This window comes from Hyla sarda, chromosome 5, assembly GCF_029499605.1.
Source record: "Hyla sarda isolate aHylSar1 chromosome 5, aHylSar1.hap1, whole genome shotgun sequence".
NCBI classification, from domain to species: domain Eukaryota; kingdom Metazoa; phylum Chordata; class Amphibia; order Anura; family Hylidae; genus Hyla; species Hyla sarda.
Window position 1 is genome coordinate 25,681,256 of NC_079193.1, and position 22,251 is coordinate 25,703,506.

The 22,251-nt window shown below is 43.6% G+C and overlaps 1 protein-coding gene across 4 annotated transcripts in view; it reads right to left on the reverse strand.

Annotated features, from left to right (window-relative positions):
* AKAP9 (A-kinase anchoring protein 9) overlaps positions 1 to 22,251 on the reverse strand; it is a 330,692-nt gene that overhangs the window by 245,092 nt on the left and 63,349 nt on the right. For 2 of the 4 annotated variants that reach the window (XM_056519032.1, XM_056519031.1), the window contains exons 3-4: positions 11,259 to 11,513; positions 5,835 to 5,879 (exon numbers count right to left, since the gene is read on the reverse strand). In XM_056519032.1, coding sequence (XP_056375007.1) covers positions 5,835 to 5,879; positions 11,259 to 11,513 — 300 coding nt within the window. The remainder of the gene's footprint in view (positions 1 to 5,834; positions 5,880 to 11,258; positions 11,514 to 22,251) is intronic. The other 2 variants (XM_056519035.1, XM_056519033.1) reach the window with 1 other exon arrangement.

Consider the following 22,251-nt stretch of genomic DNA (forward strand, 5'->3'; position numbering starts at 1 on the left):
ACCTCTCCTGCTCTAGACAGTTCCTCACAAAGACAGAGGTGTCAGCAGAGAGCACTATGGTCAGACTGGAAAATACCACACAACTTCCTCTGGAGCATACAGCAGCTGATAAGTACTGGAGGGATTAAGATTTTTACATTCACTGTTATACTGTAGATTTTTATTGTCTTTGCCACATCCAACTCTGAAAATGGAATGTTTAAAAGGGGTATTCCAGGAAAAAAACTTTTTTATATATATCAACTGGCTCCAGAAAGTTAAACAGATTTGTAAATTACTTCTATTAAAAAATCTTAACCCTTCCAGTACTTATTAGCGGCTGAATACTACAGCGGAAATTCTTTTCTTTTTGAAACACAGAGCTCTCTGCTGACATCACGAGCACAGTGCTCTCTGCTGACATCTCTGTCCATTATAAGAACTGTCCAGAACAGCTATGTCTGTCCTTTTTGCTATGGGGATTTCCTTTTACTCTGGACAGTTCCTAAAATGGACAGAGATGTCAGCAGAGAGCACTGTGCTCGTGATGTCAGCAGAGAGCTCTGTGTTTCAAACAGAAAAGAATTTCCACAGTAGTATTCAGCAGCTAATAAGTACAGGAAGGATTAAGATTTTTTTTATAGAAGTAATTTACAAATCTGTTTAACTTTCTGGCACCAGTTGATTTAAAAAAAAAAAAAAAGTTTTTCACTGGAGTACCCCTTTAATGGGTTGAACACTATGTATCAGGTGTCTCCCTCCTTAAAATAACCATTGCTCTCCGCTTACCAGTTTTTATAATTAAATTTATGCAGTTTATTGTTATTTGAGGGCTGAGTATAATAGCCTAAATACACCATAATCTATTGCATATTGATTCCCCCGATGACACCACGTTATTGTGGCAGAAACGCGTTGGTATTTCTTTGTATGGATTAGCAATAGTGTGTGACATTTTGTAAATCCACATTTAGATATGGTAACTGCAACTTCGGTTGTTATGATTTGGTGCTGGTTACTTTGAGCACTAGTATGTTATTTTGGTGGATTTTAATATATATCTATTAAAAGTTATTTTTTATGGATTTCCCCCATATCAGCAAATTTTTTTGGTTGTTGATCCTGTATTACATAAAAGAACAACTCAACTTCAGCAGCTCATAAGTACTGAAAGGATTAAGATTTTTTTTTATAGAAGTAATTTACAAATCTGTTTAACTTTCCGGAGACAGTTGATATATATATATAAAAAAAAAAAAAAAAGTTTTTTCCTGGAATACCCCTTTAAAATATTTTTTATTTTTTTATTTTTTTTTACAGTTCACTTTATAGTTAATAAATAAACAAATAAAGAAAAATATGCAAAATTAATAAATTAAAATTAAATTAACTGAAAAAAAGCAAGAAAAACATACCGTACATATTGCATTTGGATCTATATTATCCCTCCTTGTAGTAAGGATCATGTAGATCCGAAATGCGTTATTTTTTTGTTTTTCTTCTGTGTTTTTTGTTTTTTTAACATTTTTATCCATGGATTTGATATGTGTTTTAATATTTCCTAATAAAGAAAAAGGTTTTATGGAGTGCTGGCTATTGGATTCTACTTCCTAATGATAGAACTTTATTGTAATAAAATTAGGGGACTCCGTTAAAATGGAAAAAAAAAAAAAAAACACCAAACCGTGTAAAGCCTCGGCCCTGTGCCTGTGTCTGAGCGGTGGCGGCTTGTTCTTGCAGAGATAAATTGCCGGTGATTTGCTCCACTTTGTGACCGCGCCGCTGCTCCTGTGATTGCTATTTTGCTTCTCTCCGGGGAAGGACTGAATAGGCCCTGACTACAGCTCTTGTTAGACACAAAATGTCTGGGCAGACGCATGTCCTGTCCTAAGATTTACGGTCTTGTAGCGATTAGAGCCGCAGCTAAAAAGAACATTTAATCCAAGTAATTAATGAAATTCTATGGCAACCTGGCTCGGGGATATCAGCCTGCCGCAGGGGCCTGCTCAAGTGAATGGGGCTGGCTACGAAGGCGAAGGGGCCACAGTGCTGGTTTTGGGGCCAGACGGCAGCTCTGGATGCAATACATGGAACTATAAAGTGATTTCATACCTTTGTGCACGGTTTCCCAACCAGGGTTCCTCCAGCTGTTGCAATACTACAACTCCCAGCATGCCCGGACAGCCTTCGGCTGTCCGGGCATGCTGGGAGTTGTAGTTTTGCAACAGCTGGAGGTGCACTGGTTGGAAAACACTCATATAGTATAACAAACTAAATACTCACCTTCCTGATTCTCTCTTTTGCCCAGATCCCTGCCACCAGTCTATACCTCCAAGGACATGTGACTGCTACAGCCAATCACTGTCGTGTCGGGAGGGACCAGGAAGTACATCGACATTTGAGAAGGGTTAAAGGGGTATCCGGTGAAAACATTTTTTTTTTTTTTTAAATCAAATGGTGCCAGAACGTTAAACAGACTTCTAAGTTACTTCTATTTAGAAATCTTAATCCTTCCAGTACTTATCAGCTGCTGTATGCACCAGGGGAAGTTATTTTCTTTTGAAATTTATTTTCTGTCTGACCACAGTGCTCTCTGCTGACACCTCTGTCCATGTCAAGAACTGTCCAGAGCAGTTTGCAATGGGGATTTTCTCCTACTATGGACAGTTCCTGACATGGACAGAGGTGTCAGTAGAGAGCACTGTGGTCAGATAGGAAAGAAATTGAAAAATAAAAGAACTTCCTGTGTAGCATACAGCAGCTTATTAGTACTGGAAGGATTAAGATTTTTAAATAGAAGTAATTTACAAATTTGTTTAATGTTCTGGCACCAGTTGCTTTAAAAAGAAATGTTTTTCACCAGAGTACCCCTTTACATTTTTTTTAAAAGGGAGGCCATGCCACCAATAGTGAAAATGATCACACAATGACAATAGCGGTAAGTCTCCGTTTGGCTTTTTCTAATTCTGGATAACCCCTTTTTAATACAAACAGCGCCAGACCTGTCCTCAGGATATGTGTGGTATTACAACTTAGCTCCTTTTACTTGAATGGAACTGAGCTGCAATACCAAACACAAACTGAGGACAAGAGTGGTGCTGTTTCTGGAACAAAGTACCCATGTTTTTCTAATCCTGGATAATCCTTTTATAGGGGTATTCTGGAGCAAAAAAAATTATAATTCAAATCGACTGGTGGCAGAAAGTTAAACGCATTTGTAAATTACTTCTATGCAAACATCTTAATCCTTCCAGTACTTTACAGCTGCTGCATGCTCCAGAGGAAGTTGTGTAGTTCTTTCCAGTCTGTCCACAGTGCTCTCTGCTGACACCTCTGTCCATGTCAGGAATTGTCCAGAGAAGGAGAAGTTTGCTATGGGGATTTGCTCCTACTCTGGACAGTTCCTGAGACAGACAGAGGTGGCAGCAGAGAGCACTGTGCTCAGACTGGAAAGAACTACACAACTTTCTCTGGAGCATACAATAGCTGATAAGTACTGGAAGGATTAAGATTTTTAAATAGAAGTCATTTACAATCTGTATGACTTTCTGGCACCGATTCATTTGAAAACGTTTTTTTCCCTCTGGAGTACCCCTTAAATAGAAGATATAAATAAGAACCCGACACTCGCTTGCTTCATTATGCGTTTTCTTTATTGTTGCAAAATAAAGTAGAACACACACACATATAAAGCAGAACATGTTTTGGTTTTTCCATAGTTTAATTGCCGAAAACGCGTCCTGCATTTTACTTTGAAACAATAAAGAAAAAGCATAATGAAGGTAGCGAGTGCCGGGTTATTTTCTATATCTTGAAAGACTACTTATCTATGTTGAAAAAAACGAAAGGTCCAGCGCTTTGTGTCGGCAAATTCACAAGGATTTATTAACAGAAAACATACAGGTACAGACCAGGTGACACGTTTCGGCTGCTAGTACACAGCCTTTGTATGACTAAGGCTGTACTAGCAGCAGAAACGCGTCACCTGGTCTGTACCTGTATGTTTTCTGTTCATAAATCCTCGCGAATTTGCCGACACAGCGCTGGACCTTTCTTTTTTTCCATATTGCCTGGACTTGGTCTGCTCAGGTCCGAGACGCTGGGGGCTACAAAGGGTGAGCTGGACACTGCAGCACTTTGGAATTACTTCTCTATGTTACACCGCAATATAAGTAATACAGGGTGCTGATCAGACTCGCTACCCCCTTTAGTATTAGAGACCCCTCTATCTTACCCCCTATCTTAGTAAGGCTCTGGAGTTCATTAAAGGGGTCATCACCTATCCACAGGATAGAACAGTGGGCATCTCACTGATCACGAGAACCTAGGTTAGCAAACCCTCCCACGCCAAGCGAAAAAGGCAACAGCGTGTATGCTGGTCTATATGGTTTCCAAGGATAGCCAATTACAGAGCTTGGCTATGTTTGGAAGTCCCATATAAAGTGAAGGAAGTGATGGCTAAGCATGTGTGCTTGCACTTCATTCAATCATTTTCGTGATCAGTGTGGAGGGGGCTGCAACAGTCAGGCCTCCACCAATAGTAGAAAAGTGCAAAAAATCCAGCTCCCAAAAAAAGATATAGTTAAAAGTCCAAACATACGCGTTACGGTTTTTCTGCTATGCTTTTAAACCACCCTATTTTTGGAGTTACGGTTTTTCTGCTATGCTTTTAAACCACCCTATTTTTGGAGTTCGTTATTTTAATTATGATTAATAAATGTTTGGACTTTTAACTAAATATTTTTTTGGGAGCTGGATTTTTGCACTTTTCTACTTGAGGACATGTTCACACCAAGTATTGGATACCTGTTCCGCGCTTCCAAAATATTTGAAGTTCTTCCAATTAAGGAGGTCTACAGGCGGTGAGCTGGTTTCTTTCATATGTTGACTTATTCTTGGCCTCCACCAATAACTTATTCAAACCATACGGTTTTGTACCCTTTTTTTTTTTCTGGACAGAAAACCGTAGCCTACCACGGTTTTTGGTCCGGGTGAAAAACCGTATTGACCCGTATAAGTTTTTTTTTTTTTTTTAACATGGGAGTCAATGGGAACCGTACAGAACTGGTTCCATCCAGTTTTCACCATACGGATTTTGACTTTCCCCAAAAAAAAATTCTTGTAATTTCAATCAAACAAGTGAAACTTTATTCATAACGGAGTGAAAAGTTCAAAACGTATACTTTTTTTTTTCTTAAAAAAACGGATGCAACTGGACCTCATTTTTCAAACCGTATACAGATAAAACTTTGTACACATGTTTTGATACAGTTTAGTCAGGTTTTGATGAATGCGTTTTTTTAATCAAAAACCTAACGCAGGAACCGTATAGCAAAATCGTGGTGTGAACCCAGCCTTACAGTGGTAAAAGATCGATAGAGCGGGTTTGCAATTTTGATTATCCACAACATAATAACATCAACAAATTGGAGCAAACCTACCATACAGGAGTGAAGGGAAAGCACAGAAGTTTACATCACTGGTTGTACATGACAAATTCACTTTATTACAAGAATATAAAAGACAAAAAATAAAAAAAAGAGCAAAAAAAAAATTAATAAAAAGAAACACAAGTTCTCCTGTAGTGAATATAAATAATAACACCTGGAGCACAAACCATTCAATGTGGATGTGTAAAACGAGGCAGCGAACAAACAGAATTATTACAGACAAGACAAAGGAAAGAAACATGGTGTGAAAAGGAGAGCAATTTATTTCTAATGATTTCTCGGGGGCAGAGTGGGACGGGATGGTACAGAAAGCAGAATAAATCTCACATTCATTAATGAGAGGCAAATCAGGCCGGATGGGGAGAGATGAATGATCTGCATGCAGCATGCGGGCGCCTCGCTTACCTCAGAACTATAATCGTCGGCGGTGGTGGAAACTTCGCTCTCAGGCTGCGATTAAAACAAAACCTATTTGAATAAGGCTTCTTCTAGTTAAAGAGGTACTCTGCTGCTCAGCGTTTGGAACAAACTGTTCCGAACGCTGGAAGCTCGTGACGTCATAGCCCCGCCCCCTCATGGTGTCCCGCCCCCGCCCCCTCAATGCAAGTCTATGGGAGAGGGCGTGACAGCCGTCACGCCCTCTCCCATAGACTTGCATTGAGGGGGTGGGGCGTCATGAGGGGGCAGAGGTATGACGTCACAAGCAACTGGTGCCGGCTCCAGCGCTCGGAACAGTTTGTTCCAAACACTGAGCAGCGGAGTACCCCTTTTATATACAACCATACATACGACAACACGGATCCTGAAGAGTTGGAAGCATGACCGGTCATTCTTGCTTTGATGACCTGACTACTTGTACATTCTCTCTCTACATTGTGATGGATTATTCCCTTTCACATATTTTAATTGTGATGTGGCTAGTAGTGTGTAGGCAATGCAGTAAAACAAATCCCACAAATTAAGTTAATAAAATAAAAAAAGTCCAAAAAAAGCTATTTTAAACTACTGTGCACAGTTTCTACACAAAAATATGGCCTTTTCATCTTATTTTCCCTACTACAATTCCCAAAGCCCTTCATATGTCTTTCACTCCTCTCCTGCAGAACATCAATACCAATATGATTCTCCCTCTGGCAACTTTAAACATAGCCCCCAGTAATTTCCCCAGTCAGTCTTCTTCCTCCTCTGGCAGCGGTAGATATAAGAACACCTGGAGCACAAACCATTCAAGTATGTTCACACTGAGAAACTGGAGAGGAATTCTTGTTTAAAAATTCTGTTGCGGAATTTCCGTTTTTAATTTCTCGTGGAATTAATGCGGAATTTCGCACGGATTTTCCACACGGAATATAGGAGGAAACAGTTTTTTTTCTTTTTTGCTAGACTACAATTACCAATTAGAATTTCCTTTTTATTTTTTTGTTTGGTTGTTTTTTTCGCTCGAAAATGCATTTGCCGCAAAAAAAAAAATTTACATGGCGGTCTATGGGAATTTAGAGGCGGATTCCGCATGAAGAAAGAACATGTTCAATCTTCGTGCGGAAGGGAATTCAATTCAAATCAATGGGGTTTGGCACTGCTGAATGAATTGGAGAGGAATAAGCGAGCGGAATTCCTCGTGTAAATTCCTCTCCAATTCCTCAGTGTGAACATACCCTTAGTCTGTCTCCTTCCTCCTCTGGCAGCTGTAGATATAGTCCTCAGTAAGTTCCCAGTCTGTGTCCTTTTCCTTCTGCAGTCTGTAATTTTCGTCCCAAGTAAATTCCCCTGTCCTATTTCTTCACTAGCAGTAGTAGATATTGTCAAGATATAAGTAATACTAACTAACTCCCACCTATTTATATGCAGAGATCTGTGTGGTCGACCCAAAGCAATGGACAGAGAAAGTCCAGTTAGAGAAATACAGAACCATTGGAGTGGTAAAAATTTCTTATCAGAAAGTCAAAACATATGCAGTTTCACACACATAGAAACACATATGAGTCAACCATGTCCATGTGTATGTACCTGCCTATGTTTTAACTTTCCAATAGAAAGACATTTTTAAAGGAGTACTGCAGTGTTAGACACGTATTACCTAGGGGATAAGTGTCTGAACGCGTGGGGGGGGGGGGGGGGGGTCTGACCGCTGGGACAGACCCCCCCCCCCCCCCCCCGCGATCTGACACATGGAAACCCAGCATTGCCACAGCTTAGCGCGGCTAATGTGCGTGTTGTCGACCTCACTAAGGTTGATGACACGCCTCCTCCATACAGCTATATGGTAGGGGTCGGGATGCAAGAACACTGCATCTCTGCCTCTCCCATAGAGATACATGGAGGGCCAGGGGCCCCGTACAGGAGATTGCGGGGGGTCCCAGCTTTTGGCCTCCCCGCGATTAGACAGTGGAGATCTCCTTTAAAGAGGTTCTCTGCCGCACACATCTTATCTATATATCTTATCTGTATAAGATGTCAGACAGCGGGGGTCCCGCCACTGGGGACCCCCGCGATCTCCGGGCCAGCACCCCTGTCATTCGAGTCACGGAGCGAACTCATCTACGTGCCCAATGATTGGCGATGCAACCCGCCACACCCCCTCCATTCAAGTCCAATGGAGAAGGCATGATGGCTACCCATAGACATGAATGGAGGGGGCATGGTGAAAGCTGAAAGCTTTATAATAACAACCTGTTAGTTTTTGAAATTATGCTAAGAAGCAAGTAGATCAAATTACAAATGGTGGATGTGCGGCTGTGTTTCTCTCTTTTTGTGTTGCACGAAAGCTGAAAGCTTCTGTGTGTTCCGGATGCCGCAGCTGCTGGTCCAGAGATCGTGTCGGGACCCCCACGATCTAACATCTTATCCCCTATCCTTTGTATAGGGGATAAGATGTGTGCGGTGGAGTACCTTTTTAAGGCAGCTGATTCTGCTGGTCCTGCATTTCTTTTACTAGTAGATATTGTCCACAGTCTCCTTCCTCCTCTGACAATAGTAAATACAGTCCCCACAAAGTTCTCTAGTCAGTCTCCTTCCTCATTTGCCAGCCTTAAATATAGTCCTCCTTAAGTTCCCAGTCAGTCTCCTTCCTCCTCTTTCAGCTGTAAATATAGATCCCACTCTGTGTCCTTTTCCATCTGGAAGCTGTAAATCTAGTCCTTGAAAATTACCCAGTCAGTCTCCTTCCTCCTCTGGAAAAAGTAAATATAGTTTCCAGTAATGGAATGTTGATAATAAATGCCAGAAATCCCCACAGGCTAAATGATATATCAAGATATGGAGGGAACTAAAAAATATTTGCGGCATTAGAGGAAGTTTAATATTTACTCCACTATGGCACAACATGGCACTGGAGGAGTTCACGAAGGGGTTGGACTGGAAATTTTGGGGAAAAAAGGGTATAAAATGAGTTAGCCACATATGCCAGGGGGGTGATTTAAAGCCCTTTGAGGTATTAAAGGACAGGTTTGGATTGGTGGAAACACAGAAATTCTGGTACCTACAACTGGGGGAGGCATATAGGTCTACAAGGGATAAGAAATTCTTTATTGTAAATATCCACGTAATTGAACATATAAAGACAAATTCATAAACTCAACCTAAATTAGGAAATTTGCATAGAGCAGTCTTAGAGTTGGCACCAAATGCACATTTAACTAAAATAACAAATAGGTGGGGGGGGTGGTAGGGGAGTTAAAGGGGTACTCCGGCCCTAATACTTCTTCTCCCCTATCCTATCCGCAATCTGTCAATCAGCACCCACCTTTATTAGCTCTCCGCAGCGCTTGAGGCTCCGAGTGTGAAGCGTGATGACCACTGGGCCGGAGTATCGTGACGTCATGACTCCGCCCCCGTGTGACGTTGCTCCCATAGACTTGCATTAAGGGGGCGGGACGTGACGTCACACGGGGGCGGAGTCATGATGTCACGATACTCCGGCCCAATGGTCGCCACGCTTCACACTCGGAGCGTCCAGCGCTGCGGAGAGCTCAAAAAGGTGACTGTGGAATGGCAGATTGCGGGGGTCCCCAACGGCAGGACCCCCGCGTTCATACATCTTATTTGGATAGGGGATAAGATATATTAGGGCCGGAGTACCCCTTTAAGGGAAGATGAATAGGTATCTATACTATAAAACACAGTGAAGTATAATAATATTTCAGTTCTACCACACACCAGTGGCTTTGTTTAAAATGAAAGTGCTAATTGCCCCAAGCACGGCCTAGATTAAGACGATTTTCTCCATTTATTTGGGGTTGTCCAAAAATTGCCAACTTTTGGAGTGAGATTATTATTTTACATATGGAAATAAAGTTGCATTGCTCAATAGAAGTAACAATTAAAACGGCTATTCTTGGAGATGTAACGGAAATAGGAAGACTAAGTTTGTACCTAAAACTCCTTTTTTGGCTAAGCTGCTCATTTTGAGGTTATGGTTTGATAAGAAAGTACCATCCCTTGAGTCATTGGTAGAACTAGTTAAGAAAGTAAGAAGCTATGAAGAATGGTTAGCAAAAGGATCAAAAAAGCATATAAACAGTTTCAGGGGTCATGGGGGATACTGGATATACCATAAAAATTCCTTAAAGAGAACCTGTCACCAAATAAAACTTTTAATATAGTGTTCCTTGTGTAATTAGAAGACACTTTCCTATTCACTTGCTTTTAAAATTATCAACATAAATATGCTTAAAATGTAATAGAAAAATCGGCCAATAGGTGGCGCTGTTCATGTCCCTGCTGCAATTAACACAGTGAGTTTGGTCTCCTCCCGGCCTGGCAGGAGACCAAACTCAGGAAGTGCTTCTCTGCACTTAGCTTGATTGACAGTTGCACAGAGCCTCACTGAAAGCTGCAAAGAGCCTCTATAAAGGCTGCATAGAGCCTCACTGAAAGCTGCACAGAGCCTGAGGTCTTCTATTCAACACAGCACTGCAACCATGTGAGGGAAGAAGTGGTCCCCCAGCAGGCTTCAGTGATGTCATGCTTGCTGGGAAACCCACTTTCTCCTGCTGGGAGATTGCGTTATGTAAGTATGAAGAAAGGTATGATACACAGTATTTTAAAGCTCTGAATTTTTTTTAAGGGTGGGAGGAGTGTTTGAAGTAGTTAGGGAACATAGACTGAGTTAGTTTAGAAAAGTTTATTTGGTGACAGGTACTTTTTAACTTCCTCCTTGACAGCTGTAAATTTAGTCCTCAATAAATCCCTTAGTCAGTCTCCCTCCTCCTCTGGCAGCTATACAGAGTTTGGCGCACAGAAAAGAATCAGTATCTTCTTGTTCCCTAGCCCCTCCTAGTCTCCACATCTTTGCTGCCTATATTTCACGACTTGCACTATATAATATTTACAGGGGGGGCAGCCCCTTTAAAGGAACCCCCCCCCCAATCCCAGAAGTGCTATAAAATAACCCATAGGCTTTAGTTTTTGTACAGATACCGCACTTCTTAAAGCCACTAGTGCAAGGCCTCCAGCTTATCTATTGCCATATCCCCCTGACAACACTTCCTGACTACATTCTGTTTCTGATCCTGATCTTATCTGGTTATGGGGGTAGTTTGGGGTTCCAAATTACCATCCACATCAATGTCCACGTTCTATTGGGTATATATCGGCGGTTAATGTACATTATGCATGGTCTAAATCAGCATTTTCCAAACGCCATGCCTCCAGCTGTTGCGAAACAACAACTCCCAGCATGCCCAGACAGCCAAAGGCTGTTCGGGCATGCTGGGAGTTGTTGTTTTGCAACAGCTGGTGGCATGGCGTTTGGAAAATGCTGATCTACATCATTGGTTGGTAATAAGAGTTAGTAGAGGCTATAATATATACACATGCAGTACTACTAACCTCTATGGTGTAAGTCTTATCATGCTGGATTATCTCCCCTTGGGGCAGCGTTCTCATGATGGTGAACTCAGCGGTGGTGGCGGCTCCGCTGGGGGTGGTCTGAGAGGGGGCGTCATTGCTCTGTGACAGGCCAGCTTCCGACACTAAATCGCTCTTGTCGTGTTGTTTAGAGCCGGAGGATGTCTTCTTCTTCTTGTTCTTTTTGGCTGTGTTCTGGCTGTCGCTCTGTCCCTTGCGTTGTCTGAACTGGGCGAGCTGATAGGGAAAAAAAACAAAAATAGTTATATGTAATACCAGGGATGTGTCATAAGAAGTTTTCAAGGTGCTGTCCCTCTGATACCCCCCTTTTGTTGTCAGAATGCTGAGATGTCGCCAACTGCTCTGAGAACCCCAACCACCATCAAGGTATCAAAGTGCAACCAACCTAGGGACTAGTGCCACCAACCAAGGGTGGGTGCTCTACCTGGTCCTCTTTTAGTGTTAGCCCCAGCCCTGAGACCTCCTAGTAGGCGCTTCTAGCCCTGAGACGCCCCCAGGTGTCAGGATGCAGCTGCTCACAGACCCGGCAGGTGTCTAAGTGCCAAAAATCTGTCCACGCAGTCACGGTGCTACAATCGGTCCAAATGGCCATGTAGCACCCAAATAATTAGAGGAAGGGTTAAAGGGTAACTCTCATTAAAACAAATTTTTGCTATTGCACTCTTTATGGTAAATAAAAAATATTTCTAATATACTTTGTTAAAAAAAAAAATGAAGTTTTCTATGTTTTATTTGTGCTTAAAAAAGCTCAAGAGCACATTTTCCCCCACATTTTGGAGTGCTGAGGGGGGTGTGTCCAGCCTCATCCAATCATAGCTCCTCTCACACTTAACTGTCATATGCTGTTGGCTGGACACCCCCCCCCCCCCCCTCAGCACTCCAGGCTGCACTTCCTGTGTTTGGGCTTCAGTCCAAAGTCTGTGTACGAGATGGGGGGAAAATGTGCTCTTGAGCTTTTTTTAAGCACAAATAAAACATAGAAAACTTCATTTTTTTTTAAAACAAAGTATATTGGAAATATTTTTTATATACCATAAGGAGTGCAACAGCAAAAATTTGTTTTAATGAGAGGGACCCTTTAATGTCAGTAGTCAGTATTACTACTGGTTTGCGGGGCTGAACGTCTGGTGGTTTTGGGCAGAGAAATGGTTAATGTCAGTATCCCAGTGATGTAGAACCAATGGCGTCCCTGATTGTCTAGGGCAGTGGTCTCCAAATGATGACGCCACCACCCCCGCCCCCCCCACACACACACACACACACACACACAGATACACATAGGGTGCCCCTGCTCTTAGTTCTCCCTAATCATGTACACAGTATATACTTCTATGACCGTCAATTACAGCATTTCCCAACCAGGGTGCATCCAGGATGTCCAAAACAGGGACGTGCATACAGACTCAAAAGGGGGCTTGAGCCCCTGAGCTTTTAATGCACCTGCCCTATAATGCCCTTACTGATTGGGACCTCCATGGGTTGATGTGGGTTCCCATTCAGCTGACATAACTACCGGAGGTCCCTTAACTTAGGAAATGTGTTGTGTTAACATATGTAAGGTTTTTACAAATATGTTTTAGGCCGGGTTCACAACACGTTTTTGCAATACAGTTCCCGTATCAGGTTTTTGGATGAAAAGTGGATTCCTCAAAACCGGACTAAACTGTATCAAAACGTGTGTGCACATTTGAACCTGTATACTGTTTGAAAAATGATGTCCTGTTGCATCCGTTTAAGAAAAAATTTTTTTATACGTTTTTAACTTTTCACTCTATTATGAATAAAGTTTCACCTGTTTGACTGAAATTCCAAGAAAAAAACGTGCAAAGTCAAAAGTCGAATGGTGCAAACCGGATGGAACCGTACGGTTCTGTACGGTTCCCATTGACTCTCATGTTAAAAAAAGTATATGGTTTCTAGGGATCGACCGATTATCGGCTTTGCCGATATTATCGGCCGATAGTCACGATTTTGGATATTATCGGTATCGGCAATTACCTTGCCGATATGCCGATAATGCCCGCCCCTCCCCCTGGCCAGAGACCGCCGCCACCGCTGCACCATTGCCTCCCACATCCCCAGTTTTATAATTACCTGTTCCCTGGGTCCGCGCTACTTCTGGCTCCTGCGGCGTCCTGCGCGCTGCACAATGACGAGTGACATCCTCAACGCGACGTCACCGTCAGTGCGCACAGTGACAGTTCAGAGCCAGAAGTAGCGCGGACCCCAGGAACAGGTAATTATAAAATCGGGGATGGGGGAGGCAATGGGGCAGCGGCGTGGTGGTTGGACTGGGGAGGACCCCAGGAAAGGCAGGGGGAGATAAGCTGGCGGCGGCAGTCTCTGGCCCCGCAAAAGCTGCTGCAGTTCATTGATTTAAGCTTCTGCGGGGCCGGGGGGGGGGGGGGGGGGGTTGGGGTCGGAGAAATAGCCGATAACTTATTCCGAAATTCCGGTATAAATTATCAGCTATCGGCCTGAAAAGGTCCCAGATTGTCGGTATCAGCCCTAAAAAAATCAATATCGGTTGATCCCTAATGGTTTCCATACGGTTTTTCACCTAGACCAAAAACTCTGTAGGCTACGGTTTTGGCTACAGGAAAAAAACGGACAAAACCGTACAAGACGCAAAACAGACACAACCTGATGCATTGTTTGGCATACGGTTCTCAATGGAGAGTCAATGCATACGGTTTTCTATACGGTTCCATGCGGTTTTCAAATTGAAAACGTACACGGGAACTGTATTGCAAAAACGTGGTGTGAACCCGGCCTTAATTAGAAGAAGTAACCTTTTTTTTCTACCTGAGCCCTTGCCCCCCCCCCCCAAAATGTCTGTACACATCGCTGATCCAAAGGCTGTCCGGGCATGCACCCAGACCTATAATTGTGTCACCAATATGCATAAGCGTATGTTCACACAGCAAAGCTTGTTGAACAGAATTGTGGAATTTTGCCGGAATTCCAGTGAAATTTCAGCTTTTTTTTTGTGTTCTCAGAACACAGAATTCCTCCGAAATTCAAGCCCCATAGACTTTAATGGGATTCCTCCATGGAATTCCGCAAAATATAGACTGACCCTATTTTTCTGTGGAAAGCAGAAAGCAAAAGTAATGGGCAGTAAACTCCGTCGGAATTTCGCACGGAAATTCCGCTGTGTGAAAATAGCCTTAGGGTATGTTCACACAAATAAATTTTTACGGAATGTCCATCCATAAAATTTTCAGAAGGCACCGTCAGAACATGCAAGCTCCATGGCCGCTCAGAAATGCGCTGTCTTTATAGACGGAAATGCATTTTTGAGCGGATTCCGCAGAAACAATTGTCAAATGTCAATGAACGATGAGAACTTTTGACATATCTCCAGCATATGTCGAAAAATTATTAAAGCAACAGGTACACTTAACCTCTTCTCTGACCTAAAGCACCTGTGATACTAACATTAACCCCTTCTCAGCCCTAGGCCAACAGGGATACAGACATTAACCCATTCTCTGCTATAGTCCCACCAGAGATATGGACATCTCAACTGGCTCCAGAAAGTTAAACAGATTTGTAAATGACTTCTATTAAAAAATCTTAATCCTTCCAATAATTATCAGCTGCTGAAGTTGAGTTGTTGTTTTCTGTCTGAGAACAGTGCTCTCTGCTGACATCTCTGCTTGTCTCGGGAACTGCACAGAGTAGAAGAGGTTTGCTATGGGGATTTGCTTCTACTCTGGACAGTTCCCGAGACAGGTGTCATCAGAGAGCACTTAGACAGAAAAGAACAACTCAACTTCAGCAGCTCAAGTACTGAAAGGATTAAGATTTTTTTAATAGAAGTCATTTACAAATCTGTTTAACTTTCTGGAACCAGTTGATATATAAAAAAAAAAGTTTTTTCCTAGATAACCCCTTTAAAGGGATATTCTGGCCATAGACATTTAATCCTCCATCCAAAGTGGTCTTCAAACGATGGCTTTCCAGCTGTTGCAAAACTATAACTCCCAGCATGCCCGGACAGCCGATGGCTGTCTGGGCATGCTGGGAGTTGTAGTTTTGCAACAGCTGGAGGGCCATCGTTTGGAGACCACTGCCCTAGACAATCAGGGACACCATTAGTCCTGGATCACAGATACTGACATTAACCCCTTCTCTGCCCCAAATCACCAGATGTTCACCCCCTGCAGACCAGCAGTAATACAGACTACTGACATTAACCCCCTCCTGCTATATGACTGTTTTGACCATCCCAAATAAGAGGGAACATGTAGTGACTACACACGAGTCCGACCCGCTACATACATCCTATTTTACCAACAAAACAAGTCACTCTCTTTGCGGTTGGAGAAAACAAAGGAATAAAAGAAATATATCTATTCTGAGGGTGGTTTAGCCTCGGTCGCCGGCCCCGTAAAGCACTCACAGCTCCTTTCGCAGATTACAGCCACCTAAGAAGTTAATGACACAATCGATTTAACCCGACGCCCAGAAGACCTGTTTCTCCTGCAAAGCTCAGCACTAATCCTGAAAATCAAATTTAGAGATTGGCGGAGGCTGTTACACGACCGGTGCCAAGATCTCATTTGGCGCACACACGCTTATAGGGCCAATGATGGGCAACCCCAGAGTGGGGTTCACAACTGAGCACTGGTTTACACATCAAGTTTAGATACCAAAGCTAAGAGACTTCAATACAGAGAGGAGAGCGCCCCCTCCTGAATAAAGGTCACTCATGATATGGCCGATGGGCTCGGACACTAATTAGTACATCACATTTATTTTAGATCGTGTAGCAGGAATCCATGGTGAAGATCTAGAATCGATACATGCATGTATTGATTTATATTCCACGGTTCCTTTGTAATGTTATGACCTGATGAAGAGGTGATATGCCCCTCGAAACGCATTATACATTTTGATAAAACCCTATTGACTTGATACAACTGGCACCTCTGTAAGTATCCGTTTTTTTTCCCCCAAGGTCTTTTCTGGATCCCTGCTGCATTGCACAAAGATCTAGAATTAGGACATGTTCACGCAAGTCAAAATTTTTGGAGCAGGTCAGATCCTGCTAAATAAATGGACACCAAAGGGACCCAATAAAAGTCTATGGGATCCATTGGTTCCAAAATTTCAAAGGTGTGTCTGTAAATCTCATCACCATTTCAAAATGTTTTTGTATTATTTGTATTATTTATCTTCTATAAAACGTAGATTATTGGTGACTGCTCCAACGCAGACTGAATAGTGAAAACAACAGAGATTTGAAGAAATCAACTGTCTCTTTATTGATTTCTCCATTATTTTATAGCTGGGACCCATGCACACTACAGAATTTCTGACCGGAATTCCGGTGCAGCACAGTCAAAGGGATTCCGCTGCACCATGTACACTACAGAATTTCAGTGGTGGAGTTTATGGTGGCTGGAACTCTGCCACCTAAAGAATGAGTGGCGGAATGTACTGCAGGCTATGGGGACCGGCAATTACAGCGCGGTCCTAGCGCCAACAGCATCGGCCGCCCTCGGGATCTTTACCCAGAATTTATCCTGCCGGAGATTCCATAGTGTGCATGGACCCTTAAAGTTTTCCCACCAATGCCCACCAATTAAGATGAAAAAAAAATATTCTGAAAATGCTTAAAATAGAATATCAAATGTGGATTGTGTGGAACAAGTAATATACACGTTTTAATAAATTACTGTACCCGGAAAAAAAAAAGTTTAAAAGTTTAAATTAGACAGCAACCCACAAAACAAATTGAAACCCCAGTACAAACTTTCAACTTTAATTAAGACCCCAGACCAGACCAGACTCCAATATCAATTCAGACCCCAGCCCAGACTACTCCAATATCAATTCAGACCCCAGCCCAGACCAGAATCCAATATGAATTCAGACCCCAGACCAGACTCCAATATGAATTCAGACCCCAGACCAGACTCCAATGTCAATTCAGACCCCAGACCAGACTCCAATGTCAATTCAGACCCCAGACCAGACTCCAATATCAATTCAGACCCCAGACCAGACTCCAATATCAATTCAGACCCCAGACCAGACTCCAATATCAATTCAGACCCCAGACCAGACTCCAATATCAATTCAGACCCCAGACTCAAATATCAATTCAGACCCCAGACCAGACTACTCCAATATCAATTCAGACCCCAGACCAGACTACTCCAATATCAATTCAGACCCCAGACCAGACTCCAATATCAATTCAGACCCCAGACCAGACTCCAATATCAATTCAGACCCCAGACCAGACTCCAATATCAATTCAGACACCAGACCAGACTCCAATATCAATTCAGACACCAGACCAGACTCCAATATCAATTCAGACCCCAGACCAGACTCCAATATCAATTCAGACACCAGACCAGACTCCAATATCAATTCAGACACCAGACTCCAATATCAATTCAGACACCAGACTCCAATATCAATTCAGACACCAGACTCCAATATCAATTCAGACACCAGACACCAATATCAATTCAGACACCAGACTCCAATATCAATTCAGACCCCAGACCAGACTCCAATATCAATTCAGACCCCAGACCAGACTCCAATATCAATTCAGACCCCAGACCAGACTCCAATATCAATTCAGACACCAGACCAGACTCCAATATCAATTCAGACCCCAGACCAGACTCCAATATCAATTCAGACACCAGACTCCAATATCAATTCAGACACCAGACTCCAATATCAATTCAGACACCAGACTCCAATATCAATTCAGACACCAGACTCCAATATCAATTCAGACACCAGACTCCAATATCAATTCAGACACCAGATTCCAATATCAATTCAGACACCAGACTCCAATATCAATTCAGACACCAGACTCCAATATCAATTCAGACACCAGACTCCAATATCAATTCAGACATCCAGACTCCAATATCAATTCAGACCCCAGACCAGACTCCAATATCAATTCAGACCCCAGACCAGACTCCAATATCAATTCAGACCCCAGACCAGACTCCAATATCAATTCAGACCCCAGACCAGACTCCAATATCAATTCAGACCCCAGACCAGACTCCAATATCAATTCAGACCCCAGACCAGACTCCAATATCAATTCAGACCCCAAACCAGACAATTAAATCAATTCAGTATTCTATCACAAAATTACAACTTAAAGCAGGCATTTTCACATATGCAACTTTTTATGATCCAATGTACGACTATTTGATGAATTAGACCTGGCTGGAAAACACTGGTATAAAGACTCCAACATACGGCACAGATTAACTCCCCACAGAGTAAGAATGAAAAGTCTGAGGTATCAGATCTGTCGCCCCCTCTGACCCTCTGGGGCGTTTTTCATTAAGAAATGACGTTTAATAAATAAAGAGACATATAGTACCTTATAGCAGAACATGTCAGTCAGCAGGAATGGTTCCGGTCTGCAGCCGCTGGACCCACAATGTTATATGTCAGCGCCCCTGACGGTGACTTATGATGTCTGAGCTTATGTGATTTACCACAGGGTTAAGATTTACGTGCACACAAATCCTGTTACAATATGATAACCTTAAAGTAGCAGTAAGCCGGTCCACTGACCATTATCCAGACCTCACAGTTATGGCACGAATAGTAAGCAACACGAAAGAGAGATCATAGCGGGGGGGACCTAACCTGCACCTGACCCAGAAGTCTAATACTTTAATAATACACATCAATGGTGATACGAGAGATAAGCGGCGCTGCCCAGGCAGGTTTCTTCGCCTTGATTGACGGTTATACCTCAGCTGCTGCAGAACATCATAATGCATGCATCAGATGGCACAGAATATCATAATGTACATATCAGCTGCGGAAAAAAATCATAAGGAACAGCTCAGCTGCTGCAGAACATCATAATGAACACCTCAGCTGCTGCAGAACATCATAATGAACACCTCAGCTGCTGCAGAACATCATAATGAACACCTCAGCTGCTGCAGAACATCATAATGAACACCTCAGCTGCTGCAGAACATCATAATGAACACCTCAGCTGCTGCAGAACATCATAATGAACACCTCAGCTGCTGAAGAACATAACTTTGTATTTTATATTAGATATCAGAGTTACACTTCTCTGCTCCCTGGGATGCAATTTACAATGATATAATAAAGATATACTGTACTGACTAGACAGGGATGTGCTGAAATGCAGTGATTTAATGGAGGACTCAAGAAGGTGAATGATGGGGAGATGAATGAAATGGTTCTGAAGATCCAACAGACAACTGTGGGTATACGTCTTAATAAATCATTATACCAAAAAAAATATATATATGAATAAAAATAAATAAAATGCAAGTTCTTATTGTAAATTAGACAGCAAACTGCACAATGACTTTAAATCCCAGTTGTCAGACTACATCTTAACAGACTCTACATCGATTCAGACCCCAGAACAGACCCAAAAATCAATTCAGATACAAGCACAGCAGACTCCTGAATTCAGACACCAAAAATCATACCCCAGGCCCGACACCACAAATCAGAGCCCAGGCCCGACAACACAAATCAGAGCCCAGGCCCGACACCACAAATCATACCCCAGGCCCGACACCACAAATCAGAGCCCAGGCCCGACAACACAAATCAGAGCCCAGGCCCGACAACACAAATCATACCCCAGGCCCGACACCACAAATCAGACCCCAGGCCCGACAACACAAATCAGACCCCAGGCCCGACACCACAAATCAGACCCCAGGCCCGACAACACAAATCAGACCCCAGGCCCGACAACACAAATCAGACCCCATGCCCGACACCACAAATCAGACCCCAGGCCCGACAACACAAATCAGACCCCATGCCCGACACCACAAATCAGACCCCAGGCCCGACAACACAAATCAGACCCCAGGCCCGACAACACAAATCAGACCCCAGGCCCGACACCACAAATCAGAGCCCAGGCCCGACAACACAAATCAGAGCCCAGGCCCGACACCACAAATCATACCCCAGGCCCGACACCACAAATCAGACCCCAGGCCCGACAACACAAATCAGACCCCAGGCCCGACACCACAAATCAGACCCCAGGCCCGACAACACAAATCAGACCCCAGGCCCGACAACACAAATCAGACCCCATGCCCGACAACACAAATCAGACCCCAGGCCCGACACCACAAATCAGACCCCATGCCCAAAACCATAAAATCAGACCTCCGACCTGAAACCATAAAGTAGACCCCAGGCCTGACACCACAAATCAGACCCCAGACCTGACACCATGAAATAGACCCCAGGCCCGACACCATAAATCAGACCCTTGGCACAAAACCATAAATCAGACCCCAGGCCCAAAACCATAAATCAGACCCCAGGCCCAAAACCATAAATCAGACCTCAGACCTGATACCATAAAGTAGACCCCAAACATGACACCATAAATCAGACTCCAGATCAGACACCATAAATCAGACCCCAGGCCCAATACTATAAATCTGACCCCAGACCTGACACCATAAATCAGACCCCAGGCCCAATACTATAAATCTGACCCCAGACCTGACACCGTAAATCAGACCCCAGGCCTGACACCGTAAATAAGACCCCAGGCCAGACACCATAAATAAGACCCCAGACAAGACTCCTTTTGTCAGCCCAGAACCACTTATCACTGCGCAAAACCCCAGTTCTAGTGTACCCTAGGAAATACTGATTTATGTATAGGCAGCGTATAAACATCACATTGTAATCGAGATCACATGAAGGCTTTAATTTTTGGTTTCTGTGGTTGTACATAAATCCTTTTTTATACCAGGCATAACAGGCTCACTCAAGAACTACTGATGAAGGTTTTTTTTTTTTTCTGTGCTCACTGTCGCCCCCTGCCGAGCTTGGCTGAACTTACAGGGTATCGCTGCACTTTTGCGGTGTATTTTAACTTTTTTTTTTAAACACTACGGCTTGAAATGCACACTGTCTGTTATACGCAGTTAAAAATACATTTACAAGGAGCCATAAAGCACTTGGTAGAAAACAGTAAAATGAGTGGAAGAAAGAAAGTGACAATATTTATGACTGTGGTGGTTGTCACAAAAGATGAGCAAATTTTCAGGAAATCATTTGCGTCCAATTTGGTCAAATCTGAAATTGAATGAAATTAATCCGAATAAAAAAGTACCCCAAAAAGCCATGTATGACGGTACTTTTAGGTTTCCTAAGACTTTATCCGGGCTCTATCAAACAGTGTAACCAGGGATGTGAATTCCTATCGCCCGACGCCCGGGACAAGCAGTTCCGGGCGCCGGACAGGTGAATTTGTCCGGCCCTTAGCCCGGCTTCGGGCAAGCAGGACCGGAACTAACAAGTCGCCCGGACCTCTGCAGTCTGTACTGAGCGGGCTCCCAACTCCTGCCCGCTCCATACTCTGCAGCCTGTGTCCTCCGAAGCAGAGCAGGGGAGATGAGAAGCTGTCTATTTGTCTTCTCTCCCCTGCTCTGCAAACATGCGGGGGGAGATGAGGGGCGTGGCTTCTTGCTCTGCAGACGTGCGGGGGGAAGTTAAGGGGGCATGGCTTCTTGCTCTGCAGACATGCGGGGGGAGATGAGGGGGCGTGGCTTCTTGCTCCCCGTGCAGACCTGCGTCCTCTGCCTTCACTCCCCCCAGCTGTAGCTTCGGAGAGGTGAGGGGAGGAGGCACGTCTGCACGGGGAGATGCATGCGGCGCTCTGCAGTATGTATGGAGCGGGCTCTGGATTCCTGCCCCCTCCATACTCTGCAGCCCCCGGCTGTTTTCAGTAGCCGGGGGCCTACTAATAGCCAGCATGCAGCGATCGCCGCGGCTGGCTATTAACCCTTTAGATCGCCGCTGTCAAAGCTGACAGTGGCGTCTAAAAGGGACATGTGAATGCTCCCTGGTGGCTAGTGGGGTGGATCGCCCCCCCCGCAGCGCGATCGCGGGGGGAGATCCACTATAGAGG